Below are 27,864 nucleotides of genomic sequence, written 5' to 3'. Positions count from 1 at the left end.
TACATATAAATGGCTTTGTTTCGTGACTAGAACTAGAACGACATTTTAAATAGCTAAGATATGAATAAAGGTTTGCACATTGTTTTATTTCAAAACTCTTGTTCAAATATGCCCTTGCTTGAAGTATTCTTCTTTATGAAATAACTTAAACTTCTATATTGTTTTAAAGAGGTATTTTAAAAGATCACACGATTAACATTATTCTCACATTACTTATATTTATTGCAGGTGTTTGGTTTTCCTTGGCAGCACTTTGCGTGACAGGTGTGGCAGGTATAAAAGCACAGCCATTGGTTTTATTTTGCGCATGCGTATCCATTACAAAAGAAAAATAAATGTGTAGTTTTTTTCACAAATTACACTTTATCCTCAGGCTTTTGAAAAACACATATATAAAATTGTATCAAACAAGTATAACAAATCAAATATTAAACATCCCCAAAATACTTACAAAAATTTGTTTTGTTCACTATATTATGGTATAAATATTAAACACAACACGTAAAAACACAAACAAACGTGTACTAGGCAACACAAAACGAGTGCATTCAATAGTGCAAGAAAGACCACTCTAAATGTAGATAAATTCACCAAGTTTAACTTGTTATCTCCAGTTTTAATCCCTGATGATTTAGAATCTAATCGATATGACATAACGTCCAATTAACAAATCTGTTTCAAATGGCTATCAAGAACTAGCTTGGAAAAGCATTCGCCTTATTACTTAATGTTTTTATCGATACAGACAATATATATCTGGGCATTTAAGTTCTCAAAAAATCTATTGAAGATATAGCTCTGATAGTTCAGTAGCACCAATTGTAATCTCGTAACACTCAGTACAGATACGGCTTCTCTGTAATGATCGACACAATCAGCATACACATTTAATAATTCCTGTGCTTAGTTTCCGAATAGGACGTAAATAATAATCGGTATATACTGATTTTAATTGTCAAATAATTCCTACAACAAAATAACACATACAGACGTATTCGGACTCAACATGTTTGACAAAAAAGCTCAGATGTTAATGCCTCACAGTGTATGATGAGAAACTTTTGATGAGATTTTTTTTAATATTGTATTATCCGATTCAACAATCTTTATCTATTTCGAAAAAAAAAACATCGTAAAACTAATTGACGAAAACAGTGCAAATACCAGAACTTCAAATTGTCAAAGTTTTAAAACTTTCTATTACTTATTTTAAAGTTTTGCTTTGTTTTAAGTGTTTTATTAGTGTTGTTATTGTCTGTAAACATATGTACATCAATAGCTTTAGAACATCACGATATTAGCTCCATTTGTTCTCTGGTCAGTAATTGTATGTAATGTTCTGGTTTTTCATAATAGACGTCACATAGCAGGTCAGATAAGCAATCGATGATACATATAAATGGCTTTGTTTCGTGACTAGAACTAGAACGACATTTTAAATAGCTAAGTTATGAATAAAGGTTAGCACATTGTTTTATTTCAAAACTCTTGTTCAAATATGCGTATGCTTGAAGTATTCTTCTTTATGAAGTAACTTAAACTTCTATATTGTTTTAAAGCGGTATTTTAAAAGATCACACGATTTACATTATTCTCACATTACTTATATTTATTACAGGTGTTTGGTTTTCCTTGGCATCACTTTACGTGACAGGTGTGGCAGGTAAAAATGCACAGCCATTGGTTTTATTTTGCGCATGCGTATCCATTACAAAAGAAAAATAAATGTGTTGTTTTTTTCAACAATCTACTTGCATCACCTTTTCTATATTTATTTTGATTCACTTACAGAATGCCTCGAGTGTTTTTCCTGTCTGAATATTACTGATCCCAATGATTGTCAAGCAACTACTCAGTGTGCAAGTGGACAAGTATGTATAGTAAACTTTATAGTGTATAATAAATAAGATAAACCACCACGGCTTTGGATTGCTTACAAATTTAATTTATAATATGAAAATTACACATTAATTATTAGACAAACATATTCACAATCATCAATAATGCCCTTTCTCGCTACGTTTTCTTCATTAAATTACGGTTTAATTATTAAACTAGCATGTTTAAAATAGTATCTGCGTTTTCTTACTATGTTTTCTTACAATGTTTTTTTATCTTTGAAAGTCCTGCTTTTTGCAAACCGTCCAAACTGACAACGATTTACGCTACAACATGGGCTGCCAACCAAATCAGGTAAATACATATACATGTACAATTTTATTTCTCTGTTGTTGAGTCTATGATAATTCCTTTGTAAAAATTTAAAAATTATAACGCCCTTTATGAAAAGTGTAATCTTATCCATCCAATTACTTCTCAATTATATGGTTTATGCTAAGACTGACTGTACATTTTTATACATTATTGGTAACAACTACCAAGTACCAATATCATTTTATTTATTTGATGTACAAAATGTCATGTCATGTTTGCATGCTTGTTCAGAGATTGCTCAGCATATTACTGTGATGTTCTTGTTTAAAACAGGTTATGTTTTTCAACTTTTAGTATCAATTAGTGTGATTAATATTCCATTCACATCTAACGTATTTATAGTGGTACCCTGTGTTGTGTTTTGTTAATTTGTCAAAAACACATTTTTAGCAATGCAAATCCTCCACTGTTAACCCTAATGGAATCATCGGTCGCTCCATTTCAACAAGACAACAGTACAGCTGCCATGAATGCTGCAGCACCAACAACTGTAATGCACACATGTGTGTCCATGGGAAACGTAAGAAAATAATATTCTCATAAATTAATCACCATATTTGTTTAGCATCAGTCGTTCACCCGACTGCTTAATTAGATCGAAATGTCATTATTACCAAACCTATCTTATAAGTATAATACAAATAGGCATGTATTCAGTACGATTACGCGATGTCATTTCGTTCAATTATTTGTCTAAAGTACACGTTTCCGCATTTCCACATCACAGCTTCTGAGTGTAAAGATGACGAAACAATCGACTGTGCTCGGTTGAGCTCCATTTTCAACCTCTGTGACGACGTTCATCATGCCAAACTCACATGTCAAAAATTCTGTGGGTTGTGTCAGCTCGGTAAGAATACATTTATTATATTAAGTGAATATAATGTTTTAAATACATTTAATTTAAGAAGGATTCACATCTCTTATTAAGTTTTCTTGCACGTCGTTGTAATAGCAACACATATCAGTCATATAACAGTAAATGGGCTTTACATTAATTACATGCACTGTCATAAAAACATTGCAAATATATACTTGTCATTAAGTTGATGGTAACTGGGCTGAATGGAGCTCATGGTCAACGTGCAGCGTTACGTGCGACAACGGGACCAACACACGAACACGTACCTGCTCAAATCCGTCACCAAGCAACGGAGGTCTCAACTGTAATGGATCAGCTATTGACTCAAAAGTGTGCACAATGCAGCTGTGTCCAGGTTAAATTATTATTTGTTTGTAAATTGAAGTTATGGTGTGTATCTATTAACGTTCTAAGTTGTTTATTTTCTGACCTATACATGTCATAGTACACGGAAACTGGACGGGCTGGTCTGCCTGGTCTGGTTGCTCAGTTTCCTGTGATGTGGGGCTAAGGAAGAAATGGAGAACTTGCACCAATCCGAAGCCAGACCGTTTGGGGGACTATTGCGAGGGCGATTCTAACGAATATGCCGTGTGTCTGAATGACCCATGTGATGCCAGAAGTAAGCATGTGTCAGCATTTCTATGATTGTGATTTATACAAATAATATTCTATAATATAAATATGTTGGTTATGTAATTTTTATTTTATTTTTCAATAAAGTATACATATAAACAATCAATACGAATTGTTTCCGCGCAATAACCCCATATTTCTCAAAGACGGCGGCTGGTCCAATTGGAACTCGTGGCAGAGCTGTTCCGTGACGTGTGGAGAGGGTCTTAAGCTCAGGGGCAGAACGTGCACCAACCCGAGTCCGTCCGCCTATGGCAAGGATTGTCCGGGAAACTCCGAGTCGTTTGATGTTTGCGTAAACACACCATGTGAGTATCTCTTGTGAATTAAACGTTGCAATATTCACTATTTCCAAGTTTGTGTGGTACATGTGTATGTATGTGTTATATTTAGGTATATGTATACTGTACATGTCTTTATCTATTTGCTTAAATGTTGATGTGCATGCTACAAAGTTCGTATTTGTATTGTAAAAGACAAGTTTAAACGTACATTTACTTATTTATATTCTAAACAAACTATTTATTTTGGAAATACAAAGTTAATTTTTATTTTATAAACATTCATACATGTTTATACATGTAAAATCACGCTTCAAAATTACCATCTAAATTCACGAAATTAATATCGCAACCGTGCATCGTAATCCTGTGTCCTTGTCTCGTGTTTTCTTGTTTCGCCTTTGTCTGTCAAAAAGGTTGGAAATGCAAAATCCTTACGTTTGACATTCCTCGTAATGTCCTACACGAGCGTAAAGGAATGTACATCATCGACATTCAGATGAAGTAAATTCATTTCTTGAAAATAAGATAGTTTTCAGTTAAAAACACTTCATTTGCTGTTATGAGAATGATGTGCGTTTACATTTCATTGAACTATTTTCTGTGTATAAGTTTGGCTTAGAGGTCGAAAATAAAAAAGCGTACGTAAAAACGCTATAAGTATACATTGTTACGATATAAATACGAATCATTTACAACATATATAGAATTTTACCATATAAATATAACTTAATAGAAGATATAAATACAAATATACTAATGTGGAGACATTGAAATTTGAAACGTTTGAAGCGAAATAAGTATCTGTGAAGTAGTTTTACATTGCTGCAGCAAAATTAAATAAAGCGTAACAAAAATGCTGCTGTCAGAATAAAGATTGACGTTTCGAAGAATATAACGATAAAACTAGCCAATGCGAAACATATTGGTTAATGTTTGATTTGTTTTTCTCTTTGAACTAACGCTGCAGCCTCATAATATACAATATTCAATGGTACACTATGTTGGCACACTTGTCCATACTCAACTCTGTTTAATATTTGTTTGTGTTTAACCATTTCTATAGTGCTCAAATGTAGCAAAAAAATGGACAAGGCAAGCTTCATTTGCAAATATGAGATAGATAAGTTCATGTTGTTTTGCACACTAGTAATTATAGTGTGTTTTTTTTGTCATATACATTCCATGTAAGGGTTTAAATATGTTCAATGTAATTTTCGGAAAATAAATTTCGATATTTTATAAGTGGCTAGAAATGTATACATCGGCGCATGTTAATACTGTTCTTACCGTTAAATTTAGAATTTAATCTACTTTTCATTTTCTACGGAGTTATCTGATGACACCAGGATCTATGTAAGCATATATATAAGCTCGCATATTTGTACTATAAGTTTATACTTTAATACGACATATGTTTATATTGCTTTCATTTTAACCGGATTACTTCGATTCCATCCATGATTGAATAAGTCATTGTTACAAACCCTTATACATTTTTTTTTCATTAGTATTTAAAACAAGGTTCTGTCCGTGTTCAATTTCGAAAATGTACGTTTTCATAATAAAAGGGACCTTTTCACGTTTTGGTTAATTTATAAATTAAACAAACAAATGTTTCAGATTTGCAAATTTTCGTTGTAGTTATGTGTGAGGAAACAGTAATACTGAACATTTACCATGCTTTAAAATATCCATTATAATGCATTTTGAGACGATTTAAAAACCTGAAAATTATACAGCGTGTCAACGCAAAACGATTGAATAATTTAAAGAGTTCTTTTGCTGTTGTTATATTTTGTGACACTACTAGGATTTCGTATATAAAGTATAAAATACACCACTAATTGTATGAGCACGAATGGCCGAGTGGTCTAAGCATAAAACTTTTACCCCAGGGGTCAGTGGTTCGAGCGCAGTTGAGGGTTACTTTTTTCTTTCTTTAATTTTATTCTTTATTTAAATCAAATGTTTGCATATATTAATATAAAGCATTTAATGACAACTTCAATATCTGCCAACATCTGTGAAAAGGTCCCTTTAACAATGTGTCATGTATGATTTATTCCATTGCAGGCACTGTGGTCCTTTTCAACGCTCACGGGCGCAACGTGTTGTCAAATTCGGTTAATGCATTTCCTTCTGTGATCTCTAACGAAGGAAATGCGTACAACCCGAGCACTGGGCACTTCACTGCTCCTGTTGACGGCATTTATTACTTCACCGCCCAAACATGCACTACACCCGCCCATTCGGTGGTTTTCTATATTCAGAAAGGTGATGCAAGCATGAGCACAGCGATGAAATTGTCAGCTACATATCACTACCATCAACAATACGCATGCACATCGTGTTCAACATCAGTGAAGCTACACAGGAATGAGCACGTTTGGGTGTTAATGGCGTATCAATACGACGGCGCCAGTTTAAATGAAGCTAGTGATGCTTGGAACTCATTTGCTGGTACACTTATTCAAAAACTTTGATGAATATGTGCTCGGTCGTTATAATATATACTTTTTGACTTTGAGTAGTTTAATACGCTGTTTTAATAAAGCCATTAATGTTTTAAACTGAATAAATGAAACAATTGAAATATTATCAAATCGTAACACAATTGAAAATGTGCTTTGTACTGTGAACTCGTATAATTCAATCAAAATTATATTGTTCTCCAATTATTGCAATAAACCGTACACATGCCCTGCTTTATGACATTATTATTATTTGTATCTTTGTTTTAAGATACACTTGCTCTTTTTATTGCTGTACCGTTCAGTAATATAAATATGGTTAATATATCATTCTAGTCATGTTACAGACACATTTATAAGTTTTATTGACACATGCACATGACAATAACACCTTAATATTGGAATCACTTTGAAGTGTAGCCGTGTTACCGTTTGATCCTGATTGAATTAAATAGAAACTGACAGAAAAGCCACAAACAAATGCATTGTGTAGCTTATGGTTTGATTCAATATATCGTAACTGACTGTAAGACAACGATGTTTCCAACAGATTGAAGAGAAATAAACAATGCTTCGTGTTTAAGTATAAACTAGTGTAATCACAGTTTATTTAAATAAGTATTTCTTATCGTTAACAATATACTGAATTATTTTATATAATGTAAAATATGTATATTTAAGTCGTTGTGGCACAACTTGGGTACGGAATGCGACTCTGCGAGTCATAAACTACCATAATGTGTACGGTGGAAGTTCTGACGGAGAGTTGCCTCTTAAAATGAACTGTGAACATTAACTATGCCACTTTTGGCACAAACCATGACACGACTATTGATTTAGCTGACTCGCTTATCTAAGGTTCACACTATGTTCTATATTTTGTACAGGACAGTAGGTAAATTAAGAACATGGTAGAGTAATAAAAATCCCCACAGCACTTAAATGGAGAAACTGTGTGTTAATATTTACAATTTTTCTGTTTCTAGTCAACAGCATTAAACATAAATAATTATGTATTTAAACAAAAAGGGTCACTGAATACTAATATTTAAACCAGTTAAATAATAATTAACAATATATTACCTACGTGACCCAATTGTGTAGTTCGTTAAGTTAATGTGTCCTCATTCATGAAAATGTGATGTGGAATAATGTATCGAAACATTTAACTTATTCACTAAATGTCAATAGTAGTATGGTCTGAAAGCATATTTGACATTTTGATCTAGAATTTTGGTTATAAACTAACCATATGTACTCATGTCAATGCAAAATTCAGCATATTTTGCTAAACATCAACAATTGATAACGAACTCCACATCAGTACATTTCTGATGTTGGGGAAATGTTCTAATTTAGTCATTGAAAAGTACGAGTTCGAAAAACATTGTAATTAATTAGTACGACTAACATCCGATTGTTTTGTAGAGAATTCAGCATTCAGATTTGGAAACTTTTAGTTTTTATCCATCAACCATCGGTATCATTATTTCAAAAAGCACTGGTATCAGCATGCTGTTAGTTAGATATTTAGCACTTCAGATTTAAGTGCGCAAAGCTTCTGATTTAAGTCGGTTGTTTTATCAACGAAAATTCTCGACTCATAAACTGACAAACATGTGGTGAGCGGGTTATTTAGTTTGCTATGTAGTCCTTATCTATGTATGTGTCAATCGTCAAATCAATTCAAACACAGTTTTTTATGTCCTCTACCACATCTTTGTCAAACATATTCCAATTGTTCCAATCAACTGCACAAAATGGTTATAGAGCTATAAATAGAATTTGCGTTTAAGTTGTGTATTCATGGCACATTTTCAAAAGAACTTGATCAGACAGACATACAGACAGACAGACAGACAGACAGACATACAGACAAACACACAGACAGACAGACATACATTGCACAATGCACACCGTCAACATAACATGTGGTTGGAAGTGATAAATGTCAACATATATGTGCGCAGGAAACAAATGTAGACACACATTAATATATACAAAACAAATGTACATAGAAATACAGAGGATGAAGAATGGGTAAATAACGTTAAACGATTAAACAAAATCGCATAAACAAAGTTCAGACCTTTTGGTAGATTGCAGCAATTGTGCATACCTAAACATAGCTGGATTATTATAGTAATATTCGTTTATGTATTTCTTCCTTATTTCAACACATGTTGAACAAATACAAACAAACGTAAATGTGTCCTAAATATCCGTGACATTACAACGAAGACAATATATTTCTTTACTAGCAATATTGTTTCCATTATACCTACCAGTCTGTATTCGAAGGGGGTGAGCAGATAATCTTAATCGGCCAATATACAATCTTAAAGTTGTTGGAACTAAGTATAGGGAGATCTCATATTCAAGATTTGACTTAGTTTGACTTAGTTGACTTAGCAGCTGGAGTTTCACTTCTTTATATCCAGTGTTCTATAAATGTCTTACATTGAATTATCTTCTCGTGAACCGTACCAATTTTGTTTATATGAATCTATAATTCTGGATTTATAATGGGTTTAAAATGTTTAACATTAATATCATGAACGCTGCTAAAAACATAACTGAACCAGTTATCATCAAATAATTGCTTGGTGATCAATATAAATCCAATTTTGGCAGACTCTGGCATAATCGACACTCCAATATTATTTAATTATTAAAGGCTGCTGTTTTAAACCAATATTGTACGATTCTTATGTATCTCTGTATAATATCTTCCTAACTCACCGTAAACACAAGCATTACATGTATTAGTTTTAACTCTTAAAAGACTCTTACAGAACTTCAGATTATCCTTTCTACTTCCTTAGATTGTGTAAACACCCAAACTTCTGCTGAGTTACCTAAAATCAACCCAACGAATGCATCAAATAGCTGACAAAGAAATTTTGGTTTTAAATCAAAATCTTGACATTCAAAAACAACAGTATTCAATGCATTAAGAGCATTGCCAATTAAATGTTCTGTATTTAAGTTAAAGATACCTGTATAATTGAGGACAACACCTTACAAATTAAAGTCATTTACAGTGTCTTTAGCATGGTCATTGTATGTCCATTTTTCATTTGGCAATAATCCGCTTCTTTTTTGAAAAAACATTATCTTTGTTTAATCAAAATTAACGTTCAGTCCCCAATTATTACAGTAAGTATATAACTGGTCTAATTAGTTCTTGTTGTTTTTTTTCAAGTGATTTACCCACAAAGCCATGTTGTCCGCAAAAAGAAATCAAATTAACACAATGTCATTTACTTTCAAACATGAATAAATATTATTTTGCAAAAAAAAACTGCAGGTCTGGATTAATCTGAATGAAATTTATCGAAAACAAATGTGATTGCACCAAAGCTGTGAAAACGGCTCGCTTCACTGCACATGATGGTCGCCAGATGTAAAATAAATCGAGGTCTAAATGCATTTTTCTCCTCGAATGTTCGAGATTTTCCAATTATTTAACAAGAATGATTTCGATGGTCATCTAGTGCACACCATCGCATATACAGATTATATTTTTTATTAAACCTTTCAGAAATGAGAATAAGATGGTGATCTACGAACTCTTTTTAAAAGGTACAGGTGTCAGGGTGCAGAATCAACGAGGTTTTCAGGGGTTCACACACGGGCTGGACAGAATGTAATCACTATATTTTTGCATATATCTCAAGCGATTTTAATACAGTTGCAAACGTCTATTGTGCATAAAAGCAGGTTTGCTTGCAGTTTGTGCCGATATCTTAAGATATAAGAATTTATCATTGAATATGTCTGAAATCGGTGACACAATTTAACGTTGCGTGACACAAACCGTGTACAATGAATGCAGTAAAAATAGATCTTTTTAATAAGAACACATGCTTATTAAAGAAAATATTTCTGAGTTATTTCACATTGCAATAAGTAGCATAAAAATCTGTCTTTTATGAGCTAGTTAAAATTCTTAAGAAAACTTGTTTTAAAAAGTTATTTAAAATAAAGCACCACTTACCCTCGTTTAAATCCGTAAAAGTTAAATGGTGGAACCCCAAAACGTCACGTGATCCTACACCCTGGGTATGCCACATCCGATGGCAAGCGTTCTGTGTTATATGTCCAAGTACTTTAAATTTATACATTAGTTTCGTCTCTGTGGAACTTAGTGCAGCACAACTATACTGAATTAATGAAAATTAACAAATGTGTCGTTTAAATATATTACGACTGTAATAGGACACGTACGGTGCAAACAAATGGTGAGCAATCAACAGTTTTAAACAGTGCAATCATACGTCATATCCTGAACGGCGTCTCATCAGGGTCTGCGCTGTTTGCTTACAGGAATTTCTCTAAGAAATATTCGAAATATAGAAATAAATATACTAGACATCCCTAATTTAGGAAATAAATTGACCCAATTTAGAAGGATGGGAGAGACCACTCGGCATAAATGGGTTAAAGCGTTACAACGCTGTATGGCCTTTAACATTTGATTGATGATAACAATAAATAAACTGATATTCTGAACATTTCAATTTATCAAGAGTATTAGCTTTCTTGTTTGCCTATGCTTTATTCATTAATTGTTTAATCTATTATATATTTTGCAATAAAACGTTGAGCTTGCTTTTTAAAAATAACTTGCGTTGGAGTATTTAATATGATGTAGGCGTATCGATCAGGAGGTCCCGGTTTTAATACCTACTCTATTTTATATTTTTATAAACGTACTTTTATTAAGGTAAGGAATGACTATTGACAGTTACTTGATGATAGGTAGAATTTTAATTGATTAAGAAGTAGAAACATACGAGTATATATGTTTATATAGAAATATACTGGCACTCAACCGAAATTTGATGGGACGCAACAATTTTGTAAGCACTGAGACCAAGGGACGCAGGGGAAATTTTGAGAAACGCGAATTCTGCATGTGTTGAAATATAAAAGCTACTTAAGATCAATGTACATAATTAGTTTGTTTCTTTCATGTGTGCAGGTGCTAATATCAATATAAGAAATGTTTAAATATTTCCATAAGTACTTATATTAAAAAACGTCATTTAAGTGTCCGAATATTCAATATATAATATGGAATAGTGGCAAATACATATAACATATTTTCTCCTATAGTTAACTACGTTTTGTTGTCATTATAAAATTATTTTTTTAATTGATGAGATCTGTTTCGGTTCATGTGATATCGCTTGCGTAGTCGTTTTCCTCAAATGTATTCCATTACTCAACGTTTCATCTTATTATGCAGGTAAGCTTTTTTAAATTAAAATATATGCCTCATTTACATATGAATGGCCTTAACCTTCACCCAAATGTGTTATATATAGAGAGAAAGTATACTAACAGAAAATTGATATTGTATCGCTAGAGCGGCTACAACATTAATTAAATAGTTCCCTGTTACAGGGAATGAGGTGCGGAAGAACACTCTATACAATAGCAACCCCTTCAAATTAAGAACTATGCCACATTTTGATAAAACTGTAATGTGAGCCAGAAAATCAACTATTCTGCCTGAACAAATGCAAAAGATTTCTCCGCGCGAAATTCACTTTACTAGATCCTGTAGCAATATTTGCAGGCAGAAATAATTCCGTGGTGCCATACACGATGGCGTCACAGAGGAAAATAACGTGTTCCTTTAAGGCCTTGCAATTTAAAGGTTAACCGATTCATAACACTTCATGCAGCGTTTTATTGTATTAACTAACGTTAAACTGTCTCTACCCACACATACTTTGTTAGAATAAAATACGTAAATTGCATTATGCTGACTGATTTGTTCTCACTAAAACGAATTAGAAAATTGTTTAAATGAGGTTGACGTTGTTGGTTAATATTGATGATAAGAAACTGAACTACAAGGCGTGTAAATAACTATAATCAAGCACTGATAAAACTGATAAAACTGTCGAAATAGTACTTTACAACTTAACAATCCATCAATCCATTTATTAACAAACTTTTTAAACGCTGTTCATCCTAATGTATATACATTTTTAATTTAATAAACAGTAGATTAGTTTATGAACGTAATAACAATGTCATTTTGCACAACTCCAAATATTCAAAATTGATCTAACAAATCACACGGTGACATATGGAATAAAACATCATCATTAAACCAATACATTTAAGCATCCCATCGTTCAATAAAAACGCATACTCTCGTTTAATAAAATGTCTGCTTCCACATTGTCCATCTTTCGAAAACAGACGCCTTATGTCGACTACTTGCCACGTATTTCAAGTGGGTTATTATTCGCTTGAAACTCTCGGAATCTAGTCACCATTCCAGTGGTAAGAGAAGAAAGTAACATTTGAGGCACCCTAGAGACGTTGTCTACCAAAGGATGCTTTCACAGCGTATTGATTTAGTTTCGCGATTGTATCAAGAAAACTCCCGCCTGTGGGCGCAGGGTGGCCACAGTTTAATGTTGAATGATTGACACTGCTAGTTTTAAGTTTTAATTTGGGCACATTATATATAGTGCTTTTGTATATATTAATAAATGTCGCTTAATATAATGTGAGTATAATTTCAAAGGCAATAACCATATAATTAACATGCATGTAATGGCCAATCACTTTTCAAAATCGAATCATTCTGGAGTATATAGCAATATTATTTATCGCTCTTTATTTTAAAATGTCAACAATACGGGCGGTGTTAGCTTGCTTCAAGAAAAGTGCCATTACTCTGCAACTCCTCAATTAAAATAATTTCTAATGCAAACATTGTATGAATGCATAAACAACTGCAAAGAATGCAATATTGAGAACGTGCTGTAGACTTTTCTTGATCTGCCCATTGTATAAGGTAGCAAGGTTGGAAAACATCATTTATTAAGTAAGGTGTTTAACAACATAATAAGTTTATATGATTTGACTTTTTTCAGAAAAATAACAAATACTAAGCAAAGAATGATATAGCAATTAATACAATTAACTTATATTCAACACACACACACTCATATCGTCTGTTATCGAATTATTTTAAAAACAAGGCAAAATGGTACATTGCGGACTTGTGTCGAGAAAGGAAGATAATTGCAAAGACGGACGGGCATGCAGGTACGTCATACTCGTTTAAATATTTATAGCCCTATTTACTATCACAGGAAGCTACACCTTTCATAGTTAATAGCCACAACAGAGATTTGCCATAGACGCTCTGACGTCAGAGATGAGAGAAAAGCACGCGGATTGATTTGAGATTTTTTTCTTCGCACATTGAAATTAGTGCCTCATGACCGCTTAGCACACGTGAAAACTATCTTTTGATATGAAATATACTTGTAGCTTACCGCTATACGTTAGATTACCACTTAGTCAGAATAGACTGTTGGTCTGTTGGTTAAGAAAAACGTTACATTCTATAAACCTTAAATGTATGCTTAATATACGTAATCCTAAAGGTTTGTGTGCACATATAACCGAAATAAGAAATATCAAAGTAAATATCGCGATCTCTCATCGTTGTTTCGATATCTCGTCTCTTATTCTCACCCCGAGGTTTCAGGTTCCAAAACACGACCTGAGAAGCTAAAGTTACTTAAACGGAACACCGTATCCATGCGTTTTTTGTCAATCATCCAAATGACATCACGATATAGCTATAGAAGGGACCCTAGATGCAATTATTAAACACACATTGACCTTGATTTACCAAACATCGATACAATAAAAAATACACACACGTTTACTATATACATATATTTGTTTGATTCCTGCAATATTTTTTTTTAATTGGTAAAAAAATGGTTCTATAAATGTTCCTGTTGAAAAGATAACAATGCATCCTATTTTATATAAGGTACTGTGGTCACGTTCAACGCTCACGGTCTCAACGTTTTTTTTCAACAAGGTCAATGCATTTTCAACGGTGATCTTTAACGAAGGAAGTGTATACAATCCGAATACTGGCACTTTACGGCTCCTGTCGACGGCATTTATTACTTCACATTCCAAATATGCAATACTCCCGACAGTGTTATTGTTTTCTACATAGAGAAAGGAGATGCATGCATGAGCGGAGTGACGCGTCTGTCAGCTATAGTGGAATACCATCGAACCGAGCATTCGTGTACATCGAGTTCCACATCAGTGAAGTTAGGCAGGAGTGAGCACGTTTGGGTATATGATCCTTAATTGAAACGGAAGTTTTATCATTGAAGATAAACATTTTTGGAACTCATTTACCAGTACAGCTATTCAACAAACTTGATAAATCTGCGTTATATCGTGAGATAATTCATTTACTTGATGTGTGCCGGTTTGTTTGCGATAATGTTTTATAGACAGTAATGTTTTAAACAGGATAAATGGCACAATGCAGATGTTATCTAGATATATACCTAGTATTAGTATCAATGCATGAAAATAACAACTTAATAATGTTAATCCTATATAGTATAGAAGTGTTCACTTAAACCTTGCTTTAATTTAACGATATACTGTGTAATGGTTCAATTCAACATTTCGCAGCTGACTGTACGATAAACTATGTTTTAGAGATAAACGAGAAATGTACAATGCATAGTGTCTAAGTTTTAACTTATGTAAAATAAATGTAATATGTTTACGATATCATGTCGTCCAAGATATATATTAAACTAAGTTATATATATTATGTATAATCTATTAGTGATTGTGGCAGAACTTGGGTACAGAATCGGATCCGGTGGTTCATAAAATAAAATTCTGTGAACGGTTCAATTAAGTAATGTCCAAGTGTTGCATCTTAAACCGAAATTGCAACGATAGCCTTGCCATTTTCGACACAAGTCACGTTACAAATATTGATCGACCTGACTCGCTTATCTTTGTCAGGCTTTGTTCTATACGTTGTATAACGACATGACGAAAGGTAAATTAAGAACAAAGTAGAGTAGAAACAATCATCCTAGCTTTTGGGAGTAACTGCTTGAAACTATGTAACAAATTGTTTCTTTCTTCCTATTGAATGTGTATATTTCAAATATTTTACCAACTGCTTTTTTATTTTAAGCATTATTATAATATATAACTTGATTCCTCCAAATACACGAAGCGTTGAACAAATATTAAGACAAAAGTTTACAATTATTAACAAATAGCAAAATAGAAATTTGTATACAAAGCACAATATCTTACACTTCTTTCGGGATTAGCACAGTAAACATTGACATGATACACAGAGTAAACTTAGCGATCGGCACAGTAAACATTGACATGATACACAAAGTAAACTAAGCGATCAGCACAGTAAACATTGACATGATACACAGAGTAAACTTAGCGATCAGCACCGTAAACATTGACATGATACACAGAGTTAAACTTAGAGATCAGCACAGTAAACATTGACATGATACACAGAGTAAACTTAGCGATCAGCACAGTAAACATTGACATGATACACAGAGTAAACTTAGCGATCAGCACAGTAAACATTGACATGATACACAGAGTAAACTTAGCGATCAGCACAGTAAACATTGACATGATACACAGAGTAAACTTAGCGATCAGCACAGTAAACATTGACATGATACACAGAGTAAACTTAGCGATCAGCACAGTAAACATTGACATGATAAACAGAGTAAATTTAAATACACATATATTGTTAAGAAAGTAATTCTTCTAGAGGTCAATGAAACAGAATAAAAACATTAAACATATTATATCATAGTGCACCGTATTGTGTGAAAACAATCTGGCATTCTACGTACGAATACGAAATTCTAGAATACCTTCTGTTTACTGTATGCACTCCTAGCATATTGCGGTAAGATTGATAGCAACATAATTAACAAACTAATTAACACGTTACGAAAATAAATTCTAGAATACGTTCTCTGTAGCATTTACGACCACAGTGGCCGAGCCAGGCTGTTACTTGTTAAACGTATCCATTTAACCCACGATATACCGTTTTAAGCATTGTAATGTTTGATGCGCCTGCATTGAGGAACGTTTGACACATCAATACGTTCGCTTGTTGTTCAAGCGGTAAACTGCAGTTTTTTAAGTAGAAGTCACACCATCTTATGTATAATCTCGATAACATGCGCTCTTTATTCACCGATTTCACTATGCAAAGCAACTCTGGATGGGATTTCGAGATTGCATAAGGCACATATGGGTTACCGTACTTCGGCATTAACGTGGACAAGCCAGGTCTTTAAGTGCATATTTCTGAACACATTGCTTCATTGGATGGGTTTGTCACATGTCTCCGGAGAATGCTCTTCCACTGCATTTAGTAACCTAAATATATCTGGGATAAATCCTTGACATTGACAATCATTGTTAAGAAATCACGTCAGTCTATTCAGGAACACAGGCTTGGCCAAGTATCTATAAGGAAGACTGCATAACTGTCCAAAACTGTAAGTGTTCTTGCGTCACCACATGTTTCGATCGATTCAATATCTAACAATGCGAGTGAAAAGTCAGTGGCGGTAGACAGTTTCAATGACTGTATGTGTTTAACGCAAAACCTGTGTGCTGCCTCAAGTCCTTTAATGTCCGTTTGCGTGTATGTTTTCCAAAGTTCACATCCGTAAAGTGCTTTAGGTATTGGTATAACGTTTTAAGAGTAAATGACTTTATACCTCCTGGATGTTAGACACTATTCAGTATGTTAAGGAACGTTCCTCGCAGTTTGTTGCTTGAGTCGTTCAGTGATTTGGTTGTAGAAAGTTACTCGTCGTATATAAGACCGAGGTGGTTGTACAACTTTACTTCATCTGGTTGTTTTGTGCCCATATACCTTTTTTCACGACAAGACCTTACACTGTCCTTTAAAGCTATAACGCTACACTTGTCGGAGTTATACTCGAACCGCCACTGCTTAGAGTACATTGTTTACATTCATCATCATCTGAATGCAACGTTGGGAAACTTTTACCTGCTTTATAATTTTCAGAATATTATTGCATTTTTTTTAGTATACAAACAAATTAGAAACACTCGAGTTTACTAACACACAGCTATCATTTATCTTCGAATGTATTTTACACACGGTCGAATAGTTCATATGGAGATGTGTGGTGGATAGACGACTTTATATACGGTCGCGCAAACAGACCCACACTTTTCATACTCACTGAATTTAAAATTCCTGCAATCTACAATCAACACAGAAGTACTAATCTATGTCCACGATGGATACTTGCCAACGATTGTCTTGTTTTCATCGGATCTGGCAGTAGTACGTTGGACATAACAGTGACTACAATGTTGAAACTGCTATTTGAATTCCAACGCGAAATATTTTACCTAAAGCACACTTTATCACCCGGATTTTGAAATACACATATATTGACTGCTAGCAAAGAAGTATAAGAAAACAAACATTAAACATCCTTCACAATGAGTTGCGAAAATATGTTTAATTCACTTTGAAATTGTATAAATAATAAATAAAACACGTAAAGTACAAAAGTGTAAAATGCAGCACAAAACGAGTGCAATCAATAGTGCAAAAAAATATAAAGAAGTGAAACTCCAGCTGCTGGAGCAGTATTGAATTTTCATTAAAAACAATTAGTTGGTCCTTTATTTAAGGCAAGTGACCGATTGCCCAAACAGTACAAAACAACACACTACAGCACAATAGAAACCAACATAAACACAAAATATGAATAAAGGTGGGGTCACCGCCTTGGAACGGTCAATGCAAAGCATTGGGGGTTTAAACCTGGTTATAGAGCGCTCAACCTCACACTTGGCCCAGCAATATTCATAATACATTTAAGTGTAAATAAAATTTAACGTCATAGCATTGTAACTCAAATTAAACAACAATAAAAGGGAATTAAAACGCATTCAATTTAATTACTATTTAATTACTCAATTGCATTGAAGATACAAGAGTAACAGAATTACAACTTTTTGACGAACGATCAAATAAAACTATTAACAATTGTCAACTACATTCCTTCTTTTTAGAAAAGATTTGAGAATATAGAATCATATAGTTAATATCTCAGATAATCATCGCGCAAATACAGGAAGAAGCAGCAATAATGGGTGTAAAAATTCCATATTACATAGCTTGGTTGTTTATGTGACTGCTAAACAAATTGAAAATAATTAAATCAAACAAGAAACGCCTATCAGAGAGAAAATATAAATAAAATGGAACGTTATAAACCCAATGACCTATGCATGTAGATTACAACTGGGAAAGTCGGTCGTATGACGTCACAAAAATCCATAATGACGTGAACAAATTCCAAGGGCAGTACTAAATAAAAATATTAATGGGGCTGTGCTACTAATAAAACAAGTTTAGGTGATTTAATATTAAGAAGCAAATGAATAAAAATGGTAATTCCATTAAAGCGACATTATTGGAATCAAACAGTATATAGGTGTTTTGACAACTGAAGACAGAAATGATTTGATGTACGATTTGAGTCCAAATGTAGTTTACATGCAGATTTGTTCATACGACACAATGACACAATTTTATTCAACAGTGAAAAATGCCTATAATGTAGTATTCATGCAGATTTGTTCATACGACACAATGACACAATTTTAATCAACAGTGAAAAATGCCTATAATATCACTAATGATTCCAAATTTTAAGGGAAGAAAGATATAGTCAATCGAAAACCATCAAACACGTGTTTTTAAGTACATAAGCATTGTATCCTTTTGATAAAAACAAGTTAATTAAATTGAAAAGTTTAATATGAACATTTGGTTTAACATATTATAATTTGCGGACACGCTTCAAAACATCTCCGTAAAATGATGGATGGGAGATTCCATTATTTAAATGCCATTTTAAAGAAACATTATATTTTGAAATTAAATCACCATACTTAGAGTAAAATCTAGCAAATTTATTTCTTAGGTTATGATACAAAAAGCCTTGTTTTAGCAATTTTTTAGTTAATATTTGATTACGATCATTAAAATCTTTAATACACGAACATGCTCTGGCATAACGTACCAACTGCGAAATGTAAATACCATAGGAAGGTCCTTTAGGGATGTTGCCATCTAGAAACGGAAAATTTACAATTTCAAAGTTAAAATCGTTTCGTTTGTCGTATAAACTAGTTTTGATCAATTATTATTAATAGTTAAATGTAAGTCTAAATACGCAGCGTCTGTATTGGATATACACGATCTATTTAAGACTAGTTCTTTTGGGTAGATTTTGTGAATATATTGTTCAAATAATGGATTATCTAAATTAAGTATGTCATCAATGTACCTACTAGTAAGGTTAAAACAATTAATCAAATCTACTTGCTTAGTTTTAGATAATTCTAACATAAATTCGCTTTCATAACAATATAAAAAAAGGTCAGCTATAAGTGGCGCACAATTAGTACCCATAGGAACGCCAATAATTTGTTTAAATATTTTACCATTAAATTCAACAAACAAGTTATCCAAAAGAAAAGTAAGTGCTGCACAAAAGTCAAGACCAGTCCAAATGATGTAATTATCTAATATCTGATTAGTAAAAAAAGCTGTTTTAGTGTTTAAAGCTAGATACAAACATTTCTCCAGCAAAAGTTTTTTCAATCAAAGAAACAAGTTTGGATTTTATTTAAGCGTGAGGAAGCGTTGTATATAGTGTCGAAAAATCATAAGTACTTACCTGTGACACCTTATATTTTTTATTTTCAATTTTATCAATAACTTCTAAGGTGCTTTTTATTGACCAAAATAGGTTAATATTACTATTTTCATAAACTTTATTACAAAATTTAGCTATATGATATCTAATAGCACTCAATGCAGATGTAAGATACACTGATAATTGTTTGGTGGTACAAGACACTGAATTAGCGATAAAATGACTTTTATATGGCGTCTTATGTAATTTAGGTATCCAGTAAAGTGATGGCAATTTCTTGTCAGTAATATTGACTATTACATTTAACTTTATGCATTGGGCAATATGGTCGGTAATAATTTCATTAGGTTGCTTATTGTACTCACAATATGATGTAGTTTGTGAAAGTTCTTGTGAAATAGTTTGAACATAAAACACTCGTCATATTATGATAACATTATTAGCAGCCTTATCAGCAGGAACTAAGACGAATTTAGATTTTAAGTCTTCAAGCAATTTACAGAGATTTTGTTTATTAAATTTAGTTGAATGTGGTAGGGCCAAAGGATGTGTATCATAAAAACATATTTTATTCATGGCCATACTAAATATTTTTGTTTTCCAATCATTGAGTGCAGTAATTTCAGCATTTTCCTTCCTGCACCATTTAGTGCAATAATCATGTAAGGATGTTACGATATTCTTAATGCAGTCATCAAAATCAACAGGAATAGGCAGTCTGTACTTAGGGCCTCAGCGTAGCAAATTTCTAAGGTTTTTATTTTGAATGAAATTAAGGTCCCCAGTAATAACATGTCCAACTGGACCATATATATATTTATAACTAGTACAGTCACATAATGTAGGACAATTTCTTATTACATTTATGTCTGTGGAAAAAGAATTATAATTAAAAACGATACTTCTTACAGGTGTACTATATTTGTAGCAAATAAGTGGTGATTCAGTATTGCGGAAATAAGGGGGAATCAACCGACGTACATTTTTATCATTGAATATTTTAGGAAGGTCAATTAAATCAAGACCTTTGTTACAAAACTCAATTTTGATACGATTTCTAGTTTTGTTAAGTACATTTTCAATAAAAGGTTTATGATAGTAGTCAGTGAAAGATTCAATAATACAAGCACATTTATATAGAGGGTCAGATTGAAGTAAAATAAGTTTACATTCCTTATCAATATGCGCCAACGAAGAAACAGAAAGAGAGCAAAGTGCACTTAGTAATTTATGTTTACCCCCATTTTGTAATACTGTGTAGCAATCATTTAAAGAAAGCAGACGTTTAAATTTACGCCTTAAGTTACCATTTTTCCTAATGCCATGTGAACGTTTATGTCTTAGACGTTTACTAAACAGAGAAAATGAATTAATCGATTTATTTTTAGAAATTGTTCCAACATTTAGAATATTATCATTTAATCCAAGTGGGTAAGCTGACTGCAAACGTTTAATCCATTCAAATTCTGGCATGCACCTTGCTTTTAATTGGCACTGACTAGAAGTACTATCATTAAAAATAAGTTGCTCCACAGGTTGAATTGAAATATTTGTTACGCTATGACCTGTTTTATTAAAGTGCTGGTAAATGAAGTTATAAAATTTATTGTTATTTTTAATTTTAAAAAAATGTTCCCTAAAACGTGTTTTAAGTGATCTACCCGTCTGCCCAACGTATTGCGCACCACAACAGGGTACATTTCAAGTAATAACATAAACCACATGCATAGAATTTCATGAGACATCGGATTTAATATTAACTGAAAATTTGCGGTTATTAACCGATGAAAGAATAAAAGAGGACATATTTAAAAACTTGCAACATAAACACTTCCTGGAGTTGCACTTATTTATTGTAGGATACCGATTACACGGAGCTAAATTACGCTGCGAACTAGAACCCAGCCGCATTGTACCTCCAATGAAAGATGTTCGAAGTAAACTTAATTTGACTGTAGGTTTAGAAAAAAGTAATTGTCTATAATTTAACGGCAAATGAATACTACGTGTAATCGGAATTCTCAATGGTGAGAGAACAACTTTGGGTTTTTTGTAATCAATCTGCCCATAGGTTATTTATTTGGCGAAACCACCAATCTTATAATCACATTAATACACATTGCCAAGTCAACATACATAAAAGAGTAAGAGGCAGCTTGTCAGATAATGGTCTGTAAAAATTCAGTATAACCTGCAGAACTCTCAATTGATGAACATACACGTTTACTTTATAAGTACATAGAATGTATAAGAATCTAAGTATAAGAAAGGTCTTAAACAAGGTTTCTAAAAAAATAATAAAAACACAATACCGCCACCAGCCTCTGAAGGCTGAAAATATAACAACATCGAAGATATGTACGGGGATACACGCTACTGCATCCACGCAGCACACATCAAACTGTTGTGCAATGCAATATAAAGAAGTGAAACTCCAGCTGCTGGAGCAGTATTGAATTTTCATTAAAAACAATTAGTTGGTCCTTTATTTAAGGCAAGTGACCGATAAAAGACCACTCTATAGGTAGTTAAATTCACCGGGTTTAACTTGTTATCTCAATTTTTATTTCCTGGCGATTAAGAATCGAAGCGATAAGACGTATGTAATCCAATAAAAATCATAATTTTATGAAATATTTGTAATATCTAAATTTTCATTTTAACTAATTTTATTATTTTAATTAATCCTAATTAATAAAGTTTTAATTAATTTCAATCAACAAAATTTAAAAAACAAACTATTGCATATTGTTTAAAATAACTATTGCATATTGTTTAAAACAACTATTGTATATTGTTTAAAATAACTATTGCATATTGTTAGAAATGCTTAAGGAATTGTGCAATCAAATATCACGCATTAAGCCCCAGTTTCACAAACCACATAGGTATACTTTTGTGCTAGGTGAGCTACAAAATTATTACATATTGGAAACTACTTTGATGTACTACTAGATGAAAGCTAAGAGAAAGAGTAGCACATTCCAATCTAAATTGTTTACCAAATCAAGAACGCAAACGTAAGCAGTAAAAACTTTCAGAAAGTTCCATGACTAAAGGTTAACAATTTTGACCTGAACAAATATAAAAAGTAGGTGAATCAACTGTATATCCTACTGCTAAATGAACGCGGAATGTCATTCTCACCAATACTGATGTACACCACAAACGGGTAATTATTCGGCATGATTGTTCACTATCATTGAATTCAATTACTTATTTAACGTCAACTCTCGCGCTTTACATTTTTTCACATCACAGCTTCTGAGTGTAAAGATGACGAAACAATCGACTGTGCTCGGTTAAGCTCCATTTTCAACCTCTGTGCAGACGTTCATCATGCCAAAATCACGTGTCCAAAGTTCTGTGGGTTAAGTCAGCTCGGTAAGAATACTTATATACCTCTATATGAATATACTTTGTATTTTATTGAAAATATTACGTTTACATAGTCAGTATATATTGTTTTGAGTTTCGAATGTATTGAAATTTAGATTATTAATTATATTTGTTCGTCGGTGTTAAATCTACAACCACTATCGTGTAACCAGAAATGGGCTATGTATTAATTACAAATAACAATATTGTAATTCAGTTGATGGTAACTTGGCTGACTGGAGCGTGTGGTCAGCCTGCAGCGTTACATGCGACAATGGGACCAACACACGAACACGTACCTACTCAAATCCGGCACCTAGCAACGGCGGTCTCAACTACAGCGGACCATCAGTCGGCTGGAAAGCGTGCACAATGCAGCACTGTCCAGGTACAATACAATAGTTGTTCATTTAAGTTCGAGATTATGTATCTATTATAGTTTCGTTTCGTAATTGTCTTTGATATGCCTCAGTACATGGAAACTGGACGGGCTGGTCTATGTGGTCTGGTTGCTCTGTTTCCTGTGATGTGGGACTAAGAAAGAGATCGAGGAGCTGCACCAATCCGAAACCAGACCCGTTTGGAGACTATTGTGTTTGCGATCCTAACGAGTATACTGTTTGCCAGAATGACCCCTGTGATGCAAGAAGTAAGCATTTGTCCGCATTAATGTGATAGTGGGTAATACAAAAACCGTTTCTTTTATATAAACATGTTGAGGAATTCATGTACTGTTTAAAATATTATCTTTGAAGCTAATGTTAATATACAATCAATTCAAACTATTGCTGTCAATGACCCAAGATGGCGGCTGGTCCAGTTGGGGCTCCTGGCAAAGCTGTTCCGTCACGTGCGGAGTGGGACTTAAGCTCAGGGGCAGAACGTGCACCAACCCGAGTCCGTTCGCATATGGCAAGGATTGTCCCGGTGTCTCCGAGTCTTCTGCTATGTTAAGTACTAAATTGCTTCATAATAAAAATAAATCGCTAAGAAATTGTTTCTGTCAGAATAAATTAATTAATATGTTGCACAATCTTTAACAGTAGAACTTTGTGATTTGAATTTACATATCCGCCTTATAATAAAAAAAAATCAATTGCACATTGCTGGCACACTTTTATCATACACAAATTTGTCTTATGTGAAATATTCGTCATTGTTTGTGTTTTGTTTAATTATTTCTAGTTGTCATAACTAATAGCTGCACACAACGGCCAGGCTATATTCATTAGCACGTTAAAGTCAAATTACATTATTAAAAAATAGCTATAACTTTTATCGGGCCTCGATTTCAAAAACGATATTTATTCGGTTAAAACATTATTGGCTTAATTCATTAATATTTATTTGAATACTTATGTTTTTTACAAAAAAGTATTAATGTTGTTTGATTTAAATACAAGTGTCATTTAAGGATTTTTAAAAATTATCTTTTTAAAGCGACCCGTAAACATATATTTAAGAATATTCGATGTATTAAGGCCTGTGAATAGTAAAGTTTTATTTAATCATTGTTCATATTGTGTAGAGGTATATCAGTATTTTAAGATTTATGTAGCAAAATATGTATACACGCATATCTGAACGTAAAGTGACTGAAAATGTTTACAGCGACATATATTGTATTACACTTCACTCTTATAAATCGGTGTTGCTTTAAAATTAAAGCGAATTACTTTCGATTATAATTATGATTGAATTAGTGATTATTGCTAATCTAGTATACATTATAATGTTTGTCTAAGTGTTCCTTGTATAAGGTATACGTTTTTGTTGATAGCAATGCGCAAAGTGTGATTTATTCTATTACAGGTACCGTTGTCCTGTTCAACGCTCACGGGTACCACGTTTCGTCTAATTTGGTTAATTTATTTTCCACGGTAATCTTTAACGAAGGAAATGCGTACAATCCGTCCACTGGGCACTTCACTGCACCTGTCAACGGCATTTATTACTTCAGAGTCCAAATATGCGAGAAAGCCGAAGCTGTTATAGCTTTTTACATAGAGAAAGGAGATGCAAGCATGCACGGAGCAACGCGTCTTACAGCTACAGTTGAAAGCCATCAAAACGAAATTTCGTGTACAACGGGTTCCACATCAGTGAAGCTGTTAAGGAATGAGCACGTTTGGGTGTTAATGCACCGTTCATATGACATGACAGCTATATATGAAAATATTGATGGTTGGAACTCATTTACTGGTTCACTAATTCAAGCACTTTGACTAACATGTGTTTGGTCGTGTTATGTTATATTTATTGATTTTGTGCGTTAATCCAATAAAACAAAGCTGTTTACCGAATAAATTAAACAATCCGAATATTATCCAATCGGAATAAAAAAAAATGTTAACGTTTTATAACAGTTGATTTGTTTAACGAAATCATAATGTTTTTGTATTTTACCTTTAATTGCGATACAACATACGAACGCGCTGTATGTAGGGCTTGGTCACTAAATAAAAAAATGACACTTCATTTTATGTTAAATTGGCGTCTATAAATTGCTCGACAGTTTAGTTATAAAATATTAGGTCAATATAAGTATGCAATTCTATTCATGGTCCATATAAATGTATTTGTTTTATTTACTTATTATAAACCACACATGCAAATACAACCTGTGTAATATCATATGAGGTGTATTAGTGTTCCCTTTGTATCCTTATTATATTAAAGTAAACATTTCCACAGCTTCATACAATATATCCGTGTAACCTGTGGTTAAATTCAAAATTTCGCAACTTTATGTAATACATGTTGTATAAAATCAAAACATTCGAAATATTTTTAACCAAATGTACCATGCAAAGGTTTTCAAGAATTAACTCGTGTAATATAAGTTTATTTTCATCAGACTCATATCGTTAAAGATAGATAATATACTGTTATTATATAATGTGAATTATGATAATTGAAGTCAAAATGACCGATCATGGGTAAATATGACTTTGCTGTTCATGAACTACAATTGTTTGTACAGTTGAAGAGCGTTCTGTCAGAGAGTTGCCTCTTAAACGGTACTGTCAACAATAACTTCACCGTTTTGGGACAGGTCACGACACAGATATCGGTTGACATGAATCGCTTATCTTAGTGTCGGGCTATGTTCTGAATGATGTCAAATGACAGGACGAAATCTTATTAAGAACATGATATAATAGAAACAATCCTCACAGCGTTTAGATTGCGTAATTATTTGCAAAATTAATTTGTTCCTACTGAATGCATAGAATTCCACCTATTTAACTAACTGGCTGGTTTTTGAAAGTCCTTGTCGCACGATATTCGCATACAAAGACTCGGTTAAATCGTGGAACTTATATTTAATTGCATACTTAATGCATTGCACACAGTTAACACATTAGTTAACCACTTTGAAAACTACGTGAGTAAAGATACTGAGGGTCCTCAAAGTCAAAGTAGTACACGCACAAAATGTTGTTTTTAAACACATATGAAAAGTCACTGATTACTTATCTTTAAACCAGTTCAATATAGAGAATATTTGATCGTATTGACAAAATTCTGAAGATCGTTTCGTTTATTTTCCTTTTGCACCAACACGTTATGTGCATTGATGTAGCGGATTATTTAAACCTTTTCATTACAAGTCCGTGGTTTTAAGGTTTGAAAATATGAAAGGCGTGTTTTTCGAAAAGGAATGTGATAAACGAATCAAATGTACTCACAAGACTGTAAAATGCAGCAAAGTTTTCCTTAACATGTAACAACTTATAATGAACTCCATATCCGCAAATGTCCGATGTTTTGGAAATGTTAAATGTCGGTCATTTAAAAGCATCAATTAAAAAAGAGATGATTTTTTTATTGGTGTAGTTTATCAGTTCGACTTAACTAAACATGGTGGTCCAATATGTAAATTAAACTTATTTGTAAATGTAATTTCCTCATCAAGTTTTAGTCATTTTCAAATTATTTTACACGAATTATTTTAATGGTCCTCTTCTTATATTTTCCGCTCAACGGCACACCATGGAATAAAACAGAGTGTATGTTCTTGTTTATTATTTCTGTCATACTTTATGAAGAGTGTGGTCTGTCGGAAGTTTTTATTAAAGTGACTTAAATGGCTTAGATGGCCATCTACGAATTCTGCAAAAAAATGTAGCGGTTTACGACATAATATGGCAATCAGACCGTGTTTAAGCACTTAACATTATTACTGGTTTCGGCTATTTGGAACTGACACCTTTGCTGATGTGTTTGAAACTTAGCAAATGTTTCAATACAATATATCGAGACTAAAATATGGTACGCACGGTATAAACAAATGGTGAGCGATCAAACGTTTTGAATTATGTAATTATGTGTGATCATTTAACCATTCTTGACAATAAAAGTATAAAGCAACACCTGAAAATAACTAGACATTTTTAATTTGGATTAAAAGGAAT

General features: G+C 32.9%; 1 protein-coding gene and 1 long non-coding RNA gene across 2 annotated transcripts; both read left to right on the top strand.

Annotated features, from left to right (window-relative positions):
- Nucleotides 1–42: 42 nt before the first annotated feature.
- Nucleotides 43–1,871, top strand: LOC127850750 (uncharacterized). Its single transcript, XR_008035435.1, has 3 exons — nt 43–70; nt 229–273; nt 1,792–1,871. It is a non-coding gene; the product is annotated as an uncharacterized LOC127850750 (long non-coding RNA).
- Nucleotides 1,872–2,567: 696 nt separating this feature from the next.
- LOC127851132 (coadhesin-like) lies at nt 2,568–26,433 on the top strand. Its single transcript, XM_052384694.1, has 11 exons — nt 2,568–2,734; nt 2,942–3,064; nt 3,261–3,431; nt 3,522–3,698; nt 3,859–4,020; nt 6,070–6,270; nt 23,330–23,452; nt 23,664–23,834; nt 24,251–24,400; nt 25,259–25,286; nt 26,430–26,433. Exons 1-11 carry the CDS (start codon nt 2,716–2,718, stop codon nt 26,431–26,433), a joined length of 1,329 nt encoding a protein of 442 aa, XP_052240654.1. The 5' UTR covers nt 2,568–2,715.
- The last annotated feature ends 1,431 nt before the right edge of the window (nt 26,434–27,864 follow it).

This window comes from Dreissena polymorpha, chromosome 11 (genome assembly GCF_020536995.1).
Source record: "Dreissena polymorpha isolate Duluth1 chromosome 11, UMN_Dpol_1.0, whole genome shotgun sequence".
Lineage (NCBI taxonomy): Eukaryota > Metazoa > Mollusca > Bivalvia > Myida > Dreissenidae > Dreissena > Dreissena polymorpha.
This window is presented reverse-complemented; position numbering and strand designations above follow the sequence as displayed.